At 27.4% G+C, this 23,976-nt stretch overlaps 3 protein-coding genes and 1 long non-coding RNA gene across 41 annotated transcripts in view; 2 read left to right on the top strand and 2 right to left on the bottom strand.

The window, feature by feature from the left end:
* LOC126834552 (kelch-like protein 2) overlaps positions 1 to 23,976 on the bottom strand; it is a 106,055-nt gene that overhangs the window by 29,808 nt on the left and 52,271 nt on the right. The window lies entirely within an intron of this gene.
* LOC126847713 (zinc finger protein 271-like) overlaps positions 1 to 23,976 on the top strand; it is a 57,790-nt gene that overhangs the window by 16,779 nt on the left and 17,035 nt on the right. For 3 of the 38 annotated variants that reach the window (XM_050564730.1, XM_050565680.1, XM_050566012.1), the window contains exons 1-7: positions 7,889 to 8,073; positions 8,724 to 8,807; positions 8,915 to 9,130; positions 9,518 to 9,793; positions 10,152 to 10,367; positions 10,793 to 11,062; positions 11,352 to 11,692. The exons of 16 other annotated variants lie outside the window; for them this stretch is intronic. In XM_050564730.1, the coding sequence (XP_050420687.1) occupies positions 8,764 to 8,807; positions 8,915 to 9,130; positions 9,518 to 9,793; positions 10,152 to 10,367; positions 10,793 to 11,062; positions 11,352 to 11,692 (1,363 nt within the window). In that variant the 5' untranslated portion in view covers positions 7,889 to 8,073; positions 8,724 to 8,763. Of the gene's footprint in view, positions 1 to 410; positions 601 to 1,829; positions 1,978 to 2,497; positions 2,774 to 3,296; positions 3,573 to 4,380; positions 4,554 to 4,693; positions 4,862 to 4,973; positions 5,753 to 7,888; positions 8,074 to 8,723; positions 8,808 to 8,914; positions 9,131 to 9,517; positions 9,794 to 10,151; positions 10,368 to 10,430; positions 10,629 to 10,792; positions 11,063 to 11,351; positions 11,693 to 12,084; positions 12,169 to 23,976 lie in introns of those variants that run through there. 19 more of the 38 variants (XM_050565376.1, XM_050565616.1, XM_050564977.1 and 16 more) reach the window with 17 other exon arrangements.
* Positions 1 to 23,976, bottom strand: part of LOC126835605 (uncharacterized) — a 69,052-nt gene that overhangs the window by 14,687 nt on the left and 30,389 nt on the right. The window lies entirely within an intron of this gene.
* LOC126835309 (uncharacterized) lies at positions 18,302 to 21,185 on the top strand. Its single transcript, XM_050567842.1, has 5 exons — positions 18,302 to 18,450; positions 19,244 to 19,273; positions 19,660 to 19,713; positions 20,461 to 20,535; positions 20,957 to 21,185. The coding sequence occupies exons 1-5, from the start codon at positions 18,366 to 18,368 to the stop codon at positions 20,962 to 20,964; spliced, it is 252 nt and encodes an 83-aa protein (XP_050423799.1). The 5' UTR covers positions 18,302 to 18,365; the 3' UTR covers positions 20,965 to 21,185.

Below are 23,976 nucleotides of genomic sequence, written 5' to 3' on the forward strand. Positions count from 1 at the left end.
TTACAAAGCACGAAAGTAGCACAATTTAAAAAAGAATTTTTAGTTATTTTATTATTTCCATTTGAAAAAAATGACTGTATTTTGAAATATTTATTATTTATATAAACAACATCAAAAATGAATTTGAAATGATGCATTGAATAAGTATTAAAAAATATATATACCATATTAATATACCCAGGGTATATATACAATGATTCGAAAAAAGAAAATAACTTTTGTTCTAGTGAATATATTTAATTCTTACAACCTTATATTTGTAAGATCAATTTGACATTTAAAAATTTAGCCTCGAGCCCGCGCGCTAAAATATTTATCTTCACTGATTTATACCTACAGCCTGCCATCGCGGCCGCCGCAGTTATCACTTACTGTACAAGCAAACACATTCTTATCAAGTAGGTTGTATACAGAGTAGACTGTCAACATCATGGTGGATATATCATCTTTTTTTTAAAACTCTTAATATTATGTCGTGTGTTTACATATAAATAAAGTTTAAATTGCATAAAGTGTGTGATTAAAGATTTTATACCTGACGTTTTAGGTTTAAGGCTAGGAGCTCCGACCAAGGGTTTCGTAGCCGTATATCAGTAAGTCGTGAGTAACATTTTGGTTAATTATTATCATTTTATTTGTTCTAATGAATGGATTAGTTTTCTACATAGTATACAAGTTCGATAGTGATTTTTATTACGGTCTAAACGATTCATGCGTACAACAATTATAGACTCGTAGAGTGAGATTCGCTATCAACGGCTGTAGTTACGATAACTCTAGTCACTACAGCCATTCGCCACAGTAGATGCCACTTTTTTCTTATATAAATTGGCCTCATTAATAAAAAACACTTTTTCTTATGTTTGGTAAATTTGCACCCTAACTACTGAACTAATTAAGAAAAGTTTTGTGTGTTATTCAATTACTTGCATTTGATAACATGTACGACCAGAGTGAGCCATTCCAAATGGAGATATTTATTAAAATATGAGAATAAGTAATTCCAGAACCGCACAAAGAAAATGTAATGCCTTGTTTATGTATGCCAGACAATTTACAAAAAAATTAGTAGTTGGATAATGGCATTAGCTGCGCAATTTTGTTTCTTTTATTTTATAAACCATTGATAATACATTGTTAGCTATTTTATTGTTAACCATGAGTTCTATTTAAAATTAGTATTAATACTATTTGAATAATACACTTTTTATATTAATATATATCATCTGTAAGCAACCTATATTGAGATATCTTTTTTCTAAATTAGTCAACTTCCCAGGTTATTATATCGTAGTTTGCGCCAATAATAACAGTCGTATATCTCGTCATCTAAACAAACTAGAAATAAATTACTTTTAAAATGTCATGAAACATAAATTTGAATAAAATTTAAATGTTCATTTTGCTCTCCCTGAGAAAATTTGGAAAAAGACATTGTTTAATAGGGCAGTCGATATTATGACGAGAAATATAACATCAATTAATGCAATGGCAAAAGCCATTTACCGTTAATCAACGATGGTTTGATTAAAGTTATTATTAATGTTTGTATGTTAACAAGTATATTTTTTTCTTAACAAATATAATCTACGTTTGCCAGAAAAAAATAAAGACTTTTATACATATTTATTATTTAAGAGTAGATGTAAATGGAATTTGAAATTAAATTTTTGAATGAAAATAGTTACGGTTTTGTTTGTTTTATTTATTTGTGTTAGTCCTTGTATTTTAATTTTTTAATGAGTTTAAAGTCGGCCTATAGTTTATTTTTGAGAGATAAATCATGTTTTTTTGTTCAAATTTTATTAAATCTAATTTATTTTTTATAGTTTTTTTTAGTGAGGAACCACCCAGAATTGAAACTAAAATGGACAATTATATCCAGACAACCAAGATAAAAATAGAGGACGAAAATAAACAGTCTATAGAGCAGTTTACCAAAGACTCTGAAAAAACAACCGATGGAGATGCGTCTAAGTAATATTAGTTTTAAATTAAATATTTTAAATACATTTAAAAAATAATGTAATAAATGTTTGGATATGATTTGAATGCTATCGAAAATGTATCAGAACAATAATAAATATATAATAATTTTAATTACATTTCAAAAATAATATGTAGTATTTTAAATATTATCTGTATATATCTGTTTACAAAACGGCAACGTTTAATCTGACTTTGTAATACCGAATGTGTTATTATCCATGAAGTTAAAAAAATAAGTAGTTATATCTTTAAAATAGGTTTGCTTACAATAAAATATTTTTAAATACATCACAGTAATAGTAATATTTGTTTAAAAAAAAACCCCACTAACTTTTTAGCACCCGGCTGAAACTAAAAGTCTTACGTTTCAAATTTAGATTGACTTTTAATTGAATAACAGATATGTATATTGTATGTTCGAGACACATAGAGCATTTTAATTAAATCTAATTTGTACAAAAGCTTTTAACAAATATTTTTTAATTATTTTTTTGTTTTTTGTTTTTAGTGACATAAGTACGTGCAACAAAACCACAGTTAAGGTCGAAGTGGACATTTTGGGTGGTAATCGTTTTGAGTCTGTATTTGAATATGAAGAAAATGATCTTTCTGGTACGCCAACGACAAATGACGATTTGGACGAAATATGTACATTTGTCTGTGACATATGTAAAATGTCATTCGCTAGCAAAAAGAAAGTAACACGACACATTACTCAGACCCATGGTGATCACTCGACAACCTGGAACAGCATTAGAAAACAAGATGTCAATAATAAACTCAGGTAAAGCAAATTATTATTTAATGTTTATAGTTGTCAATCTTATTGTTGTTTAGATAAAAGCGCAATATCGTTCTTATTATTAATTCAGTCACATATTGTTCAAAAAGATACTGTCTAATTCGAATCATAACTCTTGTATAATTTTGAACTAGTAGTTATAACTTTAAGGATTACATTATATTCGAAATAAGGGCAAATAATGAAAATATTGTATTTTATAAAATAGAGGGGTAATTTTTTTGAAAAAAATAGGTTTGCTTACAATAAAATATTTTTAAATACATCACAGTAATAGTTATATTTGATTAAAAAAAACCCCCACTAACTTTTTAGCACCCGGCTGAAACTAAAAGTCTTACGTTTCAAATTTAGGTTGACTTTTAATTAAATAACAGATATGCATATTGTATGTACGAGACACATAAAACATTTTAGATTAATTTAATTATTTACAAAAGCTGCATGATTCTTAACAGATATTTTTAAATACTTTTTTCAGCTTTAAAATTAATTTTGTTTTTAGTGACATAAGTACGTGCAACAAAACCACAGTGAAAGTTGAAGTGGACATCTTGAGTAGACATCGTTTTGAATCTGTAATTGAAATTGAAGAAAATGATCTTTCTGGTACGCCAACGATAAATGACGATTTGGACGAAATATATACATTTGTCTGTGACATATGTAAAATGTCATTCGCTACCAAAAAGAAAGTGACACGACACATTACTCTGGCGCATAGTGATCACTCGACATCCCGGAATAGCATTAGAAAACAAGTTATTAAAACCAAATCCAGGTAATGGCAATTATTATTTTTTGTATACAGTTGTCAATCTTATTGTTTGATGAAAGCGCGATACCGTTCTTATTATTAAATTAGTCACAATTCGATTAAGAACATACTGTCTAATTCGCATCTAAACACTTGTATAACTTTAAACTAGTAGTTATAACTTTAAGGTGTGCATTATTTTCGAAATTAACGGTAAATAATGAACAAATTGTAATTTGTAAAATAGAGGGGTAATAATCAAATAAGTTATTTTTTTAAATAAATATGTCGCTTTATGCGTTTAAACCCTAAAGTTTAAAATTTAAGACGGCAGTTTCAGTTCAGTGGGTAACGCAAGTTTGTGAACGCATAGGCGCATATATCAACCCTCAGACTCAAAATTAGCACTCCTAAAAATTCAAGCCCCAATCCTTGATTTGTACGCATAAAATTGTAATAATGTTCATACTCTGTTGAAATTTGTTATTTAAGATTTTTTTTTTAAATGTTTTATATTATATCAAATAGTATGAAAATTGAAGGTAAGAACTTTTTATTCATAGTTAATAACACCCCCTTAAATGTAGGTCTAGTTGCGCCTATGTGTGAATGTAAGTTCGCAAGTCTTTAACACATAAAGGATGGGGTGATATCACCTTGTAGATTTTTAAACTGTATGGATTATTAGTCAAATTTACTAGGTGATCGTTTTGCACAATCAGTACGTTTACTTAGTTAAAATAGAATGTATAATAATAATAATTTATAAATTGTGATATGAATAATTTGTTTTTGAACTTTATACTTATTGCTTGACAATGCTTTGTTCTAGTGTTAATGGTACAAGTAATGAAGCGAATAAAAAAATAGAAGGTTCTTCTACAAAATCCAGCCTCAGAAAACATCAACGAGCACACAATGGTGAAAAGTCCTACAATTGTGTAGTTTGCTTAAAGTCATTTTCTAATAAATCGAGTTTCGCAACACATGAACGGGTACACACTGGTGAAAAGCCCTACAATTGTGCAGTGTGCTTAAAGTCATTTACTCAAAAAGAGCACCTCACAACACATCAACGCATACACACTGGTGAGAAGCCCTACAATTGTGCAGTGTGCTTAAAGTCATTTACTCAAAAAGAGCACCTCACAACACATCAACGCATACACACTGGTGAGAAGCCCTACAATTGTGCAGTGTGCTTAAAGTCATTTATTCGAAAAGAGCACCTCACAACACATCAACGCATACACACTGGTGAGAAGCCCTACAATTGTGCAGTGTGCTTAAAGTCATTTATTCGAAAAGAGCACCTCACAATACATCAACGCATACACACTGGTGAGAAGCCCTACAATTGTGCAGTGTGCTTAAAGTCATTTACTCGAAAATGTGATCTGACAATACATGAACGCGTGCATACAGGTGAAAAGCCCTACAATTGTGCAGTGTGCTTAAAGTCATTTATTCGAAAAGAGCACCTCACAACACATCAACGTATACACACTGGTGAAAAGCCCTACAATTGTGATGTATGCCTAAAGTCATTTTCTGATAAATCGAGCCTCACAAAACATGAACGCGTGCACACTGGTGAAAAGCCCTACAATTGTGATGTATGCCTAAAGTCATTTTCTGATAAATCGAGCCTCACAAAACATGAACGCGTGCACACTGGTGAAAAGCCCTACAATTGTGCAGTTTGCTTAAAGTCATTTTCTAATAGATCGAGCCTAATAAAACATGAACGCGTGCACACTGGTGAAAAGCCGTACAAATGTGCCATTTGTTTAAAATCATTTTCTCAAAATGCACACCTCACAATACACAAACGCTTGCACACTGGTGAGAAGCCCTACAAATGTGATGTATGCCTAAAGTTATTTTCTGCTAAATCGACCCTCACAATACATGAACGCGTTCACTCTGGGGAAAAGCCTTACAAATGAGATGTTCTGCTCAAGATCTTTTTCTCGACACTTGAACTTCACAACACACAAACGCGTGCATGCTGGCGAAAATCACTACAAGTGACAATATCTAAGACTCAATTATATTCGTAAAATTCAATTGGGTTATTATATTCTATAAACAATTACAATTTTTTTTATAAGGCCTATATAAAATGTATTTTTATATGTTATAAATTAACTAAATAAGTAATGCGTATTATTATTTGTAATAATTTTATTTGTATGTCAGGTGGTGACTTAAATATTTAATTATGTTTGCTTGACATATTCTATATTGTAATTAAAATTTAGAATACTTGCATTTTATTACGTTGTTACATGTTTTTTAAAAGAACAGTATTTGTATAAAATACCAAAAGGTGTCCCGCTAATACACGTTATCCAACTATTTTCCATCTCATTATTTTTTGTTCACTTATTTCCAGTTAGGTATTTAGCTGAAAGGCTATTGGTTTTATAAAGTTGTGAGCATTTTTTTTTGTGTACACTAGCTTTTATAATACTGGACTAATCTCTTTAATTAGTAACTTAACAAAGCATAAATTTTATCTAATTTTTAATTTGGGTGAATTAAAGTTAGAAAAATCTACTTCTTCACCCTTAAAATTTGTAAAAAAATATAAAAACACGGCTAAGATCTTTAATATCGCATAATATAGCCTCTATTTTTGTACAAAACATGTGTTTCTATTTCCAATAGAATGCTTCTAAGAGCAAACAAATTTAAAATTTTGATAAAAAGAACTTGTTGCCATTGCCGATATTTTAAATTAAATATAATTTTAGTGCATAATAGAAAAAAAGTATGTATATATAGTTGTAAGCTTCTCATGAGTTAATAAAATTAATTTTTGTAAAACAATTATTCAGCTTTGAGTGTCGCTAAACAACAACTTTACAATAAGCTACAATTTGTAAACTCATACAAGGCAAAGAGGTATCCTTTTAAAACAAATTGTGTCATCTTTAATATCTCATAAAGCCTATATTTAAATACAAAATACTAAACGTGTAAGTATGTTTGAAAACTGTTTTTCTTTACAAAGTCAAGAGACAATTTACTGTTGGTAAACTATTATCATTACACTAAAATGTTGTAAATATTGTTTTACATACTTTAAGTTTTATTGTAAGTTTGAATACTAAAAACCTATTTGAGTATAACTTTAATAAAAAAAATTCAAAAATGTGTTTTTAAATACTGAATTCGAAAATAATTTGACAACATACTTAATATATTATATCAATATTCTTTACAACTTTGTTAGTAATAATACATAAAGTTATTAAGTTATTAATTTGTTGTGATTAAAAATCCTTCACAGATCTGCATCTAAGTTTAAACAAATTGACTAGGTACCTATTGTTAAATCAATACCTTTTTTTGTTTCTTTTTCATATTAGGTAGTTGTACCTAATATGTACTAAATATAAAAAAAAAATCACTAAGTTTAATAATAATACAAATAAGAATAATAATTAATAATAGGTAATTATAATAATAAAATATAATTATAGGTAATAATAAATTATATTGATTTTTAAAATGGATTGTTTTTGTTAAATGGGATCTTATTCGATTTGTAGGCTGACCTAATATGTAATAATGGACCCAGATTCTAAAATAGCTTTGAAATACTAAATGAGTTAGTTGCAGTAAATGGTGATTAATTGGGTCTTGATTTAAAATGTGTTTTTTTTAGTGATAGGAAAATATTGTTTAAATTAATCTGGGAGGGGGCTTTTATAATTAAAAAAATGTAATAAATTATTGGGTATTGTTGAAAGTTAATTTTTATAAATTTTAAAAGCACTCACCAACTTTACATAATTATATGATATTATCTACTGATGGATTGATTAAACCACCGCGGGTTTTTATACTTATGAGCGACCTTGGTTCACTATGACTTCAAACTAAAGCTGCTGTGCATTTATTACAAATAATATTTTTTCTTAGCTTTGAGCAATATATATATATATATTACAGCTATATTATACTCAAAAATATCGTCAATTGCTTGCTGTGAAACATTAAACTGGTTATCGCCGCATATATTTCGGTCGTCGTTTTGCAGGAACGAATCATGCATTGATAAACCACGACGAGAACAATAATTAAAATTCAATATTTATATTAAATCAAATTATTTAACATTATGAAAAATGTCCTTATCCGGTATTATCATATTACTATTTGCCGTGATATTATTTCTTCCATGCCATACCTAACAACTCTCTCTGTCTCTTTTTAACGATATTGATCCGCAGACCTCTCGCTCTACTATCAGTTTATTGTCAATGATGCAATTTAATGCAAACATCTTTATCAATTTATACACAGAGTACTGTCAGTTTGATTGTATACTGTCAACATCAAGGTGGATTTATTATTTATTTTTTTTAAATAAGAATCATTATATAATCTTGTGTTTTTATATAAAAAAGAAGTTTAAATTGTATGTATTAGGTGTGTGATTTAAGATTTCACACCTGTCGTTTTGAGTTCAGGGCCTTGGAGCTCCGACTAACGTTTTTGTAGCCGTGTACCAGTAAGTATTGAGTAACGTTTTGGTTGATTTTTATCGTTTCATTTGTTCTAATGAATTTATTAATATACTACATAATATACAAGTCCGATAGTGATTTTTAAAACAGTCTAAACGATTCTTGCATACATAAATTTTAGACTCGTAGAGTGAGAATCACTATCAACTGCTGTAGATTTGATACTTGATAAGTAGTTTAACACCCTATATTATGTCCATCAATCACCTTATTTATTTGTTAACAATCTATACTGTGATATCTTTTTGCCAATTTCTCTGTTTTGCGTATAAAACCAAGAAGATTATAATCAATCAGAGGGATGGCAAAAGTCAAGTGGCGTTTGTCAACGTAGCAACGGTTTAATTAATGTTAATATTTGTATTTATATGTTTACAATTCTATTATCTTTTTTTATTAAATTCTGTTTGGAAGGAAATAAAGAAAATTATAATAGCGAAAATGCAAAGTGAAAATAATAGTACTTCATATTGTGAACAAAAACAGTTACAACTATGTTAATTTGTATTTTTTGTCTTAGTTAGACTAGTATTTTATTTAAAAATTATTAGACTCAGGCTATAGTAATTTAAAGATAAATCATAAGTTTTGTTGCAATTTTTTAAAGTGTTTTGTTTTTATAAAATTCTTTTAGCGCGAAACTAACCAAGATTACAAATAAAAATGAAAGATGAATGTTACAAGGCAGAATATTATTTCCTACAGAAAACAATATCTTGTATATATACATTTTTTTAAGCGTCTTAAATCTTAGCCTATAATAATTTTTTTTTATTAGATAGTAAGTTTTTGTCTCAAATATTTTAAATATGCTTTGTTTTTTAGAGTTATTGTAGCGAGCGAGAAACACACCAATAAAAGTAAAATGGACAATGATAACGACACGACCACAATCAAATTAGAAGAAGATAGTCAGTCGATAGAGCAGCTTACCAATGTTTCTGATGAAAGAACCAATTTAAATAATACTGAAAAATTATACAAGTGTAGTCCGATGACAAACATAGAACCTCAAAAAACAATCGGTGGAGATGCGTGCAAGTAATTTCAATTTTAATATACATTTTATGAAAAAGAAATTATAATGTGATTAAGATTTGAATTAGCAGTCCTTGGCAAATAATAAGGGGATTTTAAATAGATAAATTATTAAACAAATATTTTTTAGTACAAAACAGTAATGTTTGACTTGACTTTGTTACATAATATAGTAACTATGAAATTCCCATAAGTAGGTGAATATACTTTTAAAATCAGTTTTCTCATAATAAAATATTTACAATTTCAGTAGATTAAAATGTTATTGTACAACAGCTGTTGCACGATTTCTTTTAAACCAATTTAAAGTAATACCTACAACCTAATGTTTAGCGAGTATTTGTTATTCTTTTTATCAGCTATAAAATATTTAAAATTGTTTGTTTTTAGCGTCGGAGAAACGTGCAATGGTACAATTGTTAAAATTGAAGTAGACTTTGAGTTTGGACATTGTTTTGAATCCGTTATAGAATTTGAAAAATATAATGTTTTTGATGTTCAAACGACGAGCAATGATTTAGAAGAAATACGTACATTTGTCTGTGATGTTTGTAATATGTCATTTTTTACTAAAAGAAGAGTGGCCCGACACTTAAGTCAATCGCATAGTGTACACTCAATGGCACAATATGTCAATGGAAAACCAATTGTCCAAAATAAATTCAGGTACAGAAAGTTATTCTTTTAGGATACAAATATATTTTTTTTAATTTGGTAAAAAATGTTTAATGCATATATTAAAAGTGTTTGTGCATATAGGTGCATAAATAAAATAAATTTACTAAGTAGTTATTTGTACTTCGCATCTTACTTACCACCTTTTTAACTCTGTTCTCCAAATATATGTATGAATTTTATAAATATATATATATATATTGTATATTTTCTGTAGAATATATATGAGTACATATATTTATTTATATACATATTTTTTTTAATGTGTTTATTTTCGGCTCATAGTTATTTTTTAAAAATCAATTATGAGTTCTTGTCTCAAATATTTAAAATATGCTTTGTTTTTTAGAGTCCCTGTAGCGAGAAACAAATCAAAAATCCAAAATAAAATGGATGATGATTACTATACAACCACAATTAAATTAGAAGAAAATAGTCAGTCGATAGAGCAGCTTACTATTGCTTCTGATAAAAGAACAAATCTTAATTACACTAAAAAATCATACAAGGATAGTCCCACGACTTATAAAGAATCTCAAAAAACAGTTGGTGGAAATGTGTATAAGTAATGTGAATTTTAATATAAATTTTGTTAATAAGAAATAATAACGTGATTAAATTTTGAATTGACATTCTATGTTGAATTACTAGGCGTTTGTGACTTTTAGATAAAGAAATATTTTCTGATACGAAACAGTAATGTTTCACCTGTCTTTGTTGCACTGTGTATCCTTGAAGTTCCCTTAAGTAGATGGTTATATTTTTTAAATTAGTTTTGCCACAATTAATTATTTTGAGATACACTAGGCTTAAATTGTATTGTACAGTAAGTTAGTTTGGTATTTTTATATGTACTTTAAACATTTTATTAATATGATGTGTGGGATTTAAAAGAACTTGGCTAAAATGTACAAAAAGGTATATTGCTGTTAGCATATATTTTTTATTTTACCAGTTATAAAATATATTTTTTTTTTTATTTGTTTTTAGTATCGGAGAAACGTGCAATGAAACGGAAGTCGAAGTAGATTTGGTGAATGGATGTCGTTTTGAGACTGTAATAGAAGTTTATAAACATAATCTTTATAACATGCAAACGATGAACCACGATTTGGACAAAGTACATAAATTTGTCTGCGATATATGTAAAATGTTGTTTGCTACCAAAAGAAAAGTGGCCCAACACATTACTCAATCACATAGGTCATACTCAATAATACAAAATGTCACTAGAAAACATGTTTCCAAAAATAAATTTGGGTACGGCAAACTATTATTTTATTATTATACAATTGTAATTTTATTGTCGTTAAGATAAAAATTAATTATTATTCTTATTATTATTTTGTCACATATTATTTAAATAGTTACTGTCTAAATGACAGATAACAATTTATAAAAATGTAAATAAACATTTTTAACGTTTATGATTCCAATAGATTTAAAATAAAATAAAATAAAAAACAAAGAGTTATTTACCTATAAATTTAAACTAATTAGTTTTATTAACAATAAAATGTATAATAGTAATAATTAATTTTTGATGTAGTGTCAATGGAACGAGTACTGAAGCGAAGAAAATAATCGAAGGGTCTTCTACAAAATCCATCCTCCCAAAAGTCCAACACGTACACACTGGAAAAAGGCCGTACAAATGTGCAGTGTGCCTAACATCATTTTCTCATAAATCGAGCCTCACAATACACCAACGCTTACACACTGGTGAGAAGCCCTACAATTGTGCAGTGTGCTTAAAGTCATTTACTGGAAAATGTGATCTGACAAAACATGAACGCGTGCACACTGGTGAAAAGCCCTACAATTGTGCAGTTTGCTTGAAGTCATTCGCTCAAAAATGTGATCTGACAAAACATGAACGCGTGCATACAGGTGAAAAGCCCTACAAATGTGCCATTTGTTTAAAGTCATTTTCTCAAAATTCAAACCTCACAATACACAAACGCGTACACACTGGTGAAAAGCCCTACAATTGTGCAGTTTGCTTGAAGTCATTCGCTAAAAAATGTAATCTGACAAAACATGAAAGCGTGCATACACGTGTAAAGCCCTATAAATGTGATGTATGCCTAAAGTCATTTTCTGTTAAATCGAACCTCACAAGTCATGAACGCGTTCACACTGGTGAGAAGCTCTACAAATGTGATGTATGCCTAAACTCATTTTCTCGAAAGGACAATCTATCTGTTCACAAACGGGTCCACACTGAAGAAAAGCCCTACAAGTGTGCAGTGTGCTTTAAGTCGTTTTCTGTTAAATCGAGCCTAATAAAACATGAACCCGTGCACACTGGTGAGAAGCCCTACAATTGTGCAGTGTGCCTAAAGTCATTTACTCAAAAATCGTACCTCACAATACATCAACGCGTGCACACTGGTGAAAAGTCCTACAAATGTGATATTTGCCTAAAGTCATTTACTGAAAAATGGAGTCTCACAAAACATGAACGGGTGCATACAGGTGAAAAGCCCTACGAATGTGATGTATGCCTAAAGTCATTTTCTCGAAAGAACAACCTCATAGAACACAAACGGGTCCACACTGAAGAAAAGCCCTACAAGTGTGCAGTTTGTTTTAAGTCATTTTCTAATAGATCGAGCCTAATAAAACATGAACGCGTGCACAACGGTATAAAGCCCTTTCATTGTGACGTATGTTTAAAGTCATTTACTCGAAAATGTAATCTGACAAGACATGAACGCGTGCATACTGGTGAAAAGCCCTACAAATGTGATGTATGCCTAAAGTCATTTTCTCGAAAGGACAAACTCACAGTTCACAAACTTGTTCACACTGGTAAAAAGCCCAAAAATGAGATGTATGCCTAAAGTCATTTTCTCGAAAATTGAGCCTCACACAACACAAACGCGTGCATGCTGTCGAAAGTAACAATATCTATGATTTAATTATATTTGTAAAACATTATTTGTGGTATTATATTCTGTAAACTCTTACAGAATTTTTTTTTATAAGACCTACATAAAATGTATTTTTATATGTTATTAAGTAATTAGTTAAGTAATGAATATAAGTATTTTTTAATCATTGTATTTGTATGTCGGGTGGTAATTTAAATTATTAATAAATTTTTCTTGATATATTCTATATTATAACTGAAATTCAGAATACTTGCATTTTGTTTTTTGCTTTTTTTCTAAACGAACAGTAATTGAGTAAAACACATTGAGAAAGGTTACGCGCTATTTTACGTTTAGCCAACTATTTTCCATATTATTTTTTTTTCGTTTACTTATTTCCAGTACGATTTCTTAGCTGAGTGGCCATTGGTTTTATTAGGATGTGAGCTTTTTTTGTGTCGGTTTACTGTAGCTTTTTTAATACTGGACCAAGCACAAATTTTAAGTGATACTTTGGGAGAGGAAAAGTTTATTAAATAATTAGTTAATCTGTTTTATTCATTATGTTTATATAATTTACTCAATTATTTGCCGTACTTTTTTTTTCAGAAGTAAAAATTTTAAGTTATTAAATTTTTTTCTCGACCTTTGGTATAGAACTATATTGCTAGGTTATGGTTGTCTATGTCGATATAAAAACAGATTATAAATCTCAATTTTGGATTTTTGTAAATCATTGAAATTATTAAATTCGACACATGTGTCAATGATAAAACAAAATATACTTTGAATATTATAAGATTTTTTGTATTCTATAAAAACAATTTTTATGGTTTTATTATTATTTTTTTTATCGAAAACTAGCTGTTTTTCTTAACATATTTTGTTTTGCAGTTGTTTTTGTATTTAAATGTTTGATCTATTTTATTTCTTGCACGGTAGCATTTTGATGTTTTAATAATTATAAATATATATATATTATTTTTTAAGATTTGAATATTAGAATAGTTGTATAATACTCACAGAATAAGTAAAGTTATATTTTATTATCTCATCTACTCAAACTATTTGCTTTTATTCCTTTATTTTGTTTTATTTCTTTATTATAAAATATCTATGGAGATGCGTTAAGTCGAATCAATTATTTCAATTTATTTGTTATAACAAATTTACAAATGTAAACTTATCATTCATTTTGATTATTACTCCATAGAAAATATTGCTATTGCGTCATTTCATGCCTAATCACCTAAAGTGTGTGCGAGTGGACTTTCTAAATTCATACATTGCATGTGGAGTTAAAATATGATTATTTGAAGTTCGTTGTATGCTGGTTTTATTTTATACACTAATATTTTAACAGTTCTTTCTATGCACTACACGGACTTCTACATTTTTTTTTGTCTGTTAGTTTAAATTTTGACATCGAGTTTGTAAACATTTTGTACTATTAATTATATTAAAACCCATTATAGATCACAGTAATTGGAACTATTTATTTATTTTAAAAGTCAGTTAGTGTGTCTGCTATGTCTAAACATTTTAGCCTATAATTTTCGATAGTAATATAATAAAGATATTATCTACAAAAAGTATAGTCATGTTTTTCTTGTAACGCTATTGCGGTTTATAATAATATAAAAGTTGACAATATTTACAATAACCCACGTATGTTAATGTAATTTTTATTATATATGTTTTTTTTAAAGTATTATCATCTACTCAGTTCAAGAACAAAATACGAAACAAAAACCATGATAAAACGCATATACTACCTACAAAAGCTATGCATGGTAGTTTCGAGAAAAAACATGTTTTAAAAATGTATATTACAATTGACCAAATTTAAAAGGAAAAACATATAGTTTTGAATTTGCCTGTTAAATTCATATTTACTAACTTTACCAATTATTATATTTTATAAATTCAACATTAAGTCCTGTTTTCATACCATAAAATAAATTGAGGAAATGAATAAGCTTTATGAATATTGAGTAGAATAGAAAAATGTGTTTGCCAAATTTCAACCAATAACCTTTGATGCTGCAATTATTAATAGTAATTTAAAACTAATAGCTGTTGCGAGACGCGAAGCTGAATTGAAACTTCTTTCGGATTTGTTGGGATTTGATGGAATATAACGTTTTTCAGGAGGAATACAAATACACACGAATATATGTATATATATTTAAATAATACTTCCCATCTTGCATACGAATTAATTAAGTTTTATTCACCAATAACAATAAATATTGAAACATATGGGTTTTTTATCTTCCCTAAAACATTATCATAATATTACTCTACCTCAATAGATCAAGGATATAACATTGATGGTACAATAATTGTAGCAAACACCCACATAATATGTAAAACTTAACAGTGTTATCAATTATTAAAACAAAATGTTGTTTAAAAATTGTATACATCTATGATGTATTATATAAACAATACATAGTGTAATACATCAATTATAGCAGTAAATTATATAATATGTGTTGACCCTGTTTACGAATAAACTCTTCATAACAGACGATCATCCCTAACTGAATTCCCTAATACTAAAAGTACAAGTTTAAGTTGTTTAATTACGTCATCACCTTTACAATGTGCTTTTATCGATGTTTAATATTTTTACGATCTACTAATTGGCATTGATAGTCTTTTTTGTTATAGTGTTCTTATCACTTTCAGTATACATTTGTACTCCCATTTCATTTTATATTAGATATTAATAATATATTAGCTGATAGATAGATTTTATTTGTATTTTTTGTTTATTCAAGGTGCTTAGGAATCTGTATTAGTTGGGTATAATAACTAATAAGTATTGGATAATATACATTAAATTTTTTTATCTATAATTGTTGTAAAATCAGGGTTCTACAACGCAAGAAAATAAATAGCTCTAACATTTTAAGTACACAAATAATAAACGCAATACTTTCAAAAACAACTTGTTTTCGAAAAAAACAATAGTAGCTTTTGTAATGTGGATTATTAAAACATAAAAATGTATGATATCTTCAGTTCTTGATCATTGATTTACATGGCAACAGTTGTTGTGAAAAACAACTTGATTTTGATAAGAAAAATATGAAACTATTCAAATATATGTAAAATACTGTATATTATAATGTAAGAAAATTAAATCTATAGCTTTTGTGTAAACATAAGATAGAAATCAAATTTAAAATGTAAGATGAATGCATAAAATATTAATGATTAAATAGATAAAGGCACTATAGTTATAAAACTAAATTTGTTATGTCGCATAAGTTTTATATAAATATGTCATGTGATTATATTATAGCTATATAAAAATCATTTTAATAAAAACTTGTTTTCGACCAAAACCAAAGTATACATTTATTTTTTTGTAAAATATGGCATTGTTCAATGTGGTAAATTTTAAAGATTTTTCATTTGTTTTTTTTACAGTGATTTTAGAAAAATAAACGCCTAAGTACACAAACGACGAAACAAAATATGAAAACAACTGGTTTTTTTCAAAGAGCAATAATAAAGTTGAATCTTTATGATACCAACAGACATTTGTCATTTGTTTACATTACAACAAACGTTGTGAAATATTCGGATACATACAGTTTTGTTTCACTCTAAGAAGCTCTTTATGTAGCAAAATCTATTAAGAGGGGAAACAAATTACATTGTAATAATATTATAAAAATTTAAAAATAATTGTAAAAATATAAACTTAGTTAGAGGTTAAATGATAGAAATGGTTTTAGAATTTTTCTTTTAACGTATTAGACTTGTTCTAAAAATTAATTTACAAAATAATGCTTGAATTTGTACTATATTTTTCTAATAATTTAGCGAATATAACTTTTGTATAAAAACCAATAACAATAGTTACAAAAATATTTTGTTACGTAAAACTTGTTTTTTGGGAAATACATTTTTTTTGTTGTGTTCAAATTGTAATAGTAAATTTGTCGTTAGCTTTTGTGTAAACAAAAGATTCAACTATCTATCTTTTAGAAGGATTTCTATGGCTATATACTGAATCTGGGGTGCACAAATTTCTGGCTACGTTACTTGATACGACTTAAGTGTTATGGATAGTAACAATTGTTTATATTTTCCTATAAATCCTATAGTACATATGTATCGTCTGTACCATTTATCGTAATTAACTAGTGAATGAATAAAACATTTTTCAAATATATGCGTTATACAGCTACAGTAAAGTACTTTATCTCTATAGATCCCACATCATCATGCCACGACTCCACAACAGTAGCCTTAAATGTTAATTATATTTATACCTCACCCTCTTCCCACCATCACGGGTGATGAATTTTTTTGTTTTATAGATGTTATTGTAAGACCTTATAGTTGTAAATATCGAGCGCGTGTTTTGTTAAAATAATAACACGTTTTCATATTAAACTAAAAAAAATATGTGTTATACTCGTGTACAAATACATACATAGGTTTGAAAAAACAGATGTGTAACGTTCTGATGATTTAGGCTTAACTAATTTTAATATTACAAAAAAAAACTCAATTAAAAACATGTCAAAATTAAGTTATAACTATATAAAATATCGAGCTGTTTATATAGCTCCAAAAGGCCTAAGTTAACTTCAACATGTTCTACTAAATTTGTTTCCACAAGCTCAAACTGGAAGCATTTAGTTTTGTCTTATATGTACTTGAGTGTTTGAACTATTTATTTTCTTGTAACATAGAACTCTGATTTTACAATAATATAATTACAGTCATAGGAAATGAACAGATGGATGTAAATTTAAAATTCAAACGTTCATATACTTAAAAAAACGACGTCCATACTTGTATACATAAAACAAGATTGACTTATGAATGCATTAAAACTTTCGTGGATTGATATATCAACTGAGTGAGTTTCGGATATATCCTTGTCGAATGTTTGACGTGGATAAATCCGAAACTCACACAGTTGAATATTGACTTTTTTTTAAAATAGCAAAAAATTTTTAAAATTCTCAAAAACTACTAATAAAAATATATTATTGTTTTTTTTTTGGAAAACCAGTTGTTTTTTTAAATATTGCATTTTATTATTTGTGTTCTTAATATGTTAGATCTATTTATTTTCTTGCATAGTAGAACCCTGATTTTACAATAATTATTGTTGAATTTTTAAATAGTTTTATCCAATACTTATTATACATAACGAACTCAACTAATACATTTTAGGTTAAAGTTTCAACTAAAAGACAAATAAAAATATTTAAATGTCCTTGTAATGGCATATCGTGTATTTGTACATGAGTATCCTACATTTTTTTTAGTTTGATATTAAACCATGTTATTATTTGAACAATACACGCGCACGATATTTTCAACTTTAAGGTCTTAAACTTACAAAAAAATGTCATCACCCGTGATGGGGAGAGGAGGGTGAAGAAAAAGTATTATTACTCATGTTATTCGATGCAAAACTTAAATAAATAAGAAGCTAAAACAAAAAAAAAACATAATTCTGCTAAACGTATTTAACAAACAATGAGCTCATAAACAATAACAATACATAAATAATTACAAATTGTTCACTCCCTTCGCCTACAAAATAAGACAAACATATATCTCTATATAATGTAAGCAGCAAACGTACCGTTGATCTAGTATAGTATTCAACATCCTTGGTGTTTAGTTATATTAACTACTTGAAAAAAATGAACTTAAAAAGCATAATTTGTATTTTAACCACCATATTTTTTATAATGATGTCGGGTGTATCAGCTTTGGACGATCCAGAAGGTATAAAACACTTTATTAGTAGTATATCATTTTTTATAATTTTTTTTTTATTGTATCTTTGACTAACAAAATTATATCAAATATTTCGAATTCTGTAATAGTTTTTACCCGTTTTTTCGACTTTTCTATGAACTTTTACTTCTTTTTACCTTTTTTATACCTTATTTCATTTTGTCTTTAAGCGTTTTTACGGACATCCCAATTTGAAAATATGCACACATTATATAATATTTCCTCAGCTTTCTGAATAAAATTAAAAGAATAATTCTCAATTTTCAGGCAATACGAAACCTAACCTAACCTACCTAACCTAACCTAACTTTTTAGCTAATAAACTCAATTTAAAGGACATTCTATTAAAAATAAATATTTTTTTTAGAAAACTGATATTATTTAAGGCCAAAATAATCCAAACAAATTGGAGAACAATTTTTTTTTAAAATTTAATAATTGACATTGTGTATATACCTACCATATTTTGGTCATACATTAGTTTCTAGAAAAATGTCAATTTTTGATTCATTTTAACCTTCTAATTTATTGCTTATGCAAATGTATAACAATTAGACCACGTTCGAAAACAAACAAAAATTAACAATTTTCTGTATTATTTTGTAGTTGAATTGACGAGTTTTTTGCAATATTTATTTTATTCATGTAGAAAAATATCTATCAAATAACCCATTTAAAACGAATACATATTAAAACAATTGTGTACGTATCCCTAGAATAATGAGCCATATAATGCATTGGGATAAATAAAATATTTTAGTAATTCTTTTTGAAATTTCAGCTGATCGTTTACGTGTACAACCTAATGGCCGTAAGTTTTTAAAACTGCTATAACTTATATAAATTACAAAAGTGTAATTGAATATACATTTTAATTATTCGTTATTCAAATAACTGTAAAAAGTTTGATGATAATACCAGTCTTTGTCCTTTGCAAAAATACTAGCAATTTTAAAATTTTTTAAAAAAAGCTGAAAATGTGTATAAAATGCTATTAATGCATTGTTGATGATAAAAATAAGTTTATCATGTCCATAAGCATTTATTATATACAATTGTGTGTCTAGCGAAGAAATTATAATTAGTGGCTAACACTAATTTAAACGCTTTAGATAAGCAACTAAAAACTATTACACCAGTATAGATTCTTGAAAATTAAAAATTAAGTTGGAATCGGTTATTGTGTCGGTGTTTCAGCACGACCAGGAGGTTTACCACCACAAATACCAGGACAAGATGATCTACCGGGTGGTAAGTTTTTGAGACTTATTTACTAAAACTTATATAGCTTAATTCAAATAAAATAATTAAAATTAAGGGCTTAAATTGTTTTAAAAAAATATATATAACCCTGGTGCATAATGATAACATAGGTTTGCATTGTTTACTGTGTGTACAGTGTTTACTGTGTTAAAAAAAACACTGCAATATCAGTAAATTGAATTATTTCGGACAATGAAAAGTCTTTGTTAGTAATTACTAGTGCTTTATAATAATTAATTAACTGTAGGTTTTGAGTTTAACTTTTTCAGCGTAACCACTAATGTAAAAAATATTACTCGTATAGATATATGTTATTCACTTTGATGCAAAACTTAAATAAATAAGTTGCTAAAACAACAAAATAAGTTTGTTTAAAAAATACAATTTGCGGCTAACATATTTAAACGCTTTAAATCAACAACTTAAAATTGTTATACCAATATAGGTACTTGCGAATTAAAAATTAAATTGGAGAAACGATATTTAAAATAGTTTTTCGGTGCAGCACATATCTCTCTAAATAACATAAGCAGCAAACTTACTGTTGCTCTAGTATAGTAGATATTCTACTTCCTCGGTGACTTTACTCAAACTTTAAATCCGATAATTCATATTTTATTTAGCGTTTTAAATTTTGTATTTTGAGTATACTATTAAATAATTTTTACTTTTAAAATTAATTTTAATACCATATATTAGATTTTAACCACATTGATTTACATTATTATATATTAGCGTTTGCAGTAGTACGACCACTACTACCACCACAACCACCACAACCAGCACCACCGCCACCACCACCACCGGCGAGTAAGTTTTTAAGACTTAAATAAAACGTATATAGGTTATAAAAAAGTAATTCATTATGCAATTTCATCTTTCTTTTTCAAAACCACTGTAAGTTGAAAGATTGTATAAGTTTTTGTGAGTTGCAAAGATACTAGCAGTTTTAAAACTATTTTCAATAAAACTGAAAATTGTTAAATTATTATAGTACCTTTTTTTTTAAAAACGAATTTTTTATACATGTCTTATATTTTAAATTAACATTTATTCCGAAATTCAAAGAATGGATACTAGTAAATCCTAAGATTTAACTTAAAATGAAACCACCTTGTACTTAATACATTTATAAAGAAGCCTATCTTAATTTGAATTAAAATCCAAGTGTTTGCTAATTATAGTTAAACGATTTTTTTACATAATATTTTAATATATTTATTTTTTTTAGATCCATGAAGTATCCATCATCTGTTTCACATTCCGAAAATATATATGCTTACTAATACGTGTATATTGTAAAACGTTCATCTTTGTTTATCATAATTTATTGTGTTTCAACCTTCCGATTTTTCCAATAACAATGTATTCCAAATTCCATATTTTGTTGCCAATCATATTAAATATCTATTACATATACCTGTCTACCAATAAAAATAATATTCACCCGTTTAAGTAAATTTGTATTTTATTAATAAAGAGAGTGATTATCACCTTTTTCCTCGTCCCAGAATGTATTGCATTTAAATAGTTGTTCCATTTTAAAACTCACATTTAAAAATGTATTTTTATTTAGTTAACATAACAGAATATGTTAATAAAAAGTAATTTGTTTTCGGGGAACAACAAATTATATCGGTACCAACTAAACTGTGATATCCATGATTCGAGCCTAATTCTGAAAATAAATATGATTACTTATTTGTGTATACTTGGATGTATATTGGAAAATGTTCATCTTTGCTTATCATAATTGGTTTTTAACCTTCAGATTATTCTAATAACAATCCATTCCAAATTACACATTTTGTAACCTATCAAATACGGGGTAATTTTTTTTATCATGGGCCAGGCAATATCCCATTATGTTTAATTAGGTAATAATTAAAATTTTTTTTTTTCATAATGTTCTATTATAATATGATCTCAATTTCACCCAATTTTTGTTTGTTTTACACCCTTTACAAACTAGTTTTTTTGACAGCAACGTTACAAAAACTTGTTTAATGTAACCAAATAAAATCCACCTTGACCAGATGTCTATTTATTTTCTATTGACAACCACTGTCTTTTATTTTACCGTACTCTGAACGCGTAAAACTATAATAGCTTTGATAACTGGTATCCATTTTTCAATAATTATTTGATTTATTTTTCGTAGTACATTTATAATTGAAGTTTTAAATTTTTGTACGAGAAAATCTTTGTAAGAAAATTTGTTTTAAAAATATAAGTTTTTGAATTTGGTATTATAAAACCTTAAAATATAGTTGATAAGGTGGATATCGATAGAAAATGCACAGGCGTGGAGGCCTTTAGTCAAGGTGGATTTTGTTTGGTTACATTAAACAAGTTAAGTGTAGTAATTCTCGTAACATAAGAACTCAAAGTAAATTAAAAATAGACTTTAGAGAAACAAAATAAAAAAACAAGTGTCATCTTTATTCTTTCCCTTAAAGATAATATACTGCAACATGATAATATCTTGTGACCTTCCTCTTTACGAAGCTAAACTATCAGCAGACGTTTGTCTAAATTGTTTGTTTAGTTATTCGGATAGTTTTTTGTTGTTCCAAATAATTTGACTTTAATTATTATATTTTCTGGTCAGGTGGCACTACTGAGAGCCTTCCTATTCACACATTATGTCATTGCATAGTTGTCATCAGACTTGCTGATTATACATATTTTGTATAGATTGTAAATAAAGAAAATATATTTTTAATAAAAAAAAAAAATTATTACTATTGTTTTTTTGAAGAGCTTTTTATTTTTTTAAATTATTAGCATATAAACGGTTACAAAAATACATGGATTTTTTGTTAGTTGTTAAAAATAATTGTAAAAATATAAACTAAGTTAGAGGTTAAATGGTAGAAATGGTTTTAGAATTTTTCTTTTAACGTATTAGACTTGTTCTATAAATTAATTTACAAAATAATGTTTGAATTTGTACTATATTTTTCTAAGAATATAGCGAATATAAATTTTGTATAAAAACCAATAACAATACTTACAAAAATATTTTGTTACGTATAACTTGTTTTTTGGGAAACACATTTTTTTTGTTGTGTTCAAATTGTAAACATAAATTTGTCGTTAGCTTTTGTGTAAACAAAAGATTTAACTATCTATCTTTTAGAAGGATTTCTATAGGTATATACTGAATCTGGTGTGCACAAATTTCTGGCTACGTTACTCGATACGACTTACTTGTTATGGATAGTAACAATTGTTTATATTTTCCTATAAATCCTATAGTACATAAAAAATATTTTTCAAACTATATGCGTTATAGCTATAGTAAACCTTATCTCTATAGATCCCACATCATCATGCCACGACTCCACAACAGTAGCCTTAAATGTTAATTATATTTATACCTCACCCTCTTCCCACCATCACGGGTGATGATATATTTTTTTTTTATAGATGTAATTTTACCTTTTAGTTGAAAATATCGTGCGCGTGTATTGTTCAAATAATAACATGTTTTTATATTAAACTAAAAAAATATGTGTTATACTCATGTACAAATACATACATAGGTTTTGAAAAAAAAAGATATGTGTAACGTTCTGATAATTTAGGCTTAACTAATTTTGATATTGCAAAATAAAACTCAATTAAAAAATCCACAAGCTCAAACTGGAAGCATTTAGTTTCGATATGTACTTGAGTGTTGGAACTATTTATTTTCTTGTAACATAGAACTCTGGTTTTACAATAATATAATTACAGTCATAAAACTCAAACGTTTATATACTTAAAAAAACTGGACGTCGTTTTTTGGACGTCCATACTTGTATACATAAAACAAGATTGACCTATGAATGCGTTAAAACTTTCGTGGATTGATATATCAACTGAGTGAGTTTCGGATGTATCCATGTCGAATGTTTGACGTGGATAAATCCGAAACTCACTCAGTTGAAGATTGACCATTTTTTTAAAATAGCAAAAAATGTTTTAAAATTCTACAAAAACTACTAATAAAAATATATTATTGTTTTTTTTTTTGGAAAACCAGTTGTTTTTTTAAATATTGTATTTGATTATTTGTGTTCTTAATATGTTAGATCTATTTATTTTCTTGCATAGTAGAACCCTGATTTTACAATAATTATTGTTGAATTTTTAAATAGTATTATCCAATACTTATTATACGTCATACCGAACTCAACTAATACATTTAAGGTCAAAGTTTCAACTAACAGACAAATAAAAATATTTAAATGTCCTTGTAATGCA

The sequence above is a fragment of the Adelges cooleyi genome, unplaced genomic scaffold (assembly GCF_023614345.1).
Source record: "Adelges cooleyi isolate 19-005CV unplaced genomic scaffold, UGA_ACOO_1.1 ACOO_flye_CR_arks_rails_tigmint_CR_PRNA_0, whole genome shotgun sequence".
Taxonomy (NCBI): Eukaryota; Metazoa; Arthropoda; class Insecta; order Hemiptera; family Adelgidae; genus Adelges; species Adelges cooleyi.

Bases quoted from the DNA above. Each gene is read 5' to 3' on its own strand.
- LOC126835309 (XM_050567842.1), top strand. From the start codon at position 18,366: ATGAACTTAAAAAGCATAATTTGTATTTTAACCACCATATTTTTTATA. The intron at 18,451-19,243 runs GTATAAAACACT...TTGAAATTTCAG, and splicing joins AGCTTTGGACGATCCAGAAG to CTGATCGTTTACGTGTACAA. The intron at 19,714-20,460 runs GTAAGTTTTTGA...ATTATATATTAG, and splicing joins ACAAGATGATCTACCGGGTG to CGTTTGCAGTAGTACGACCA.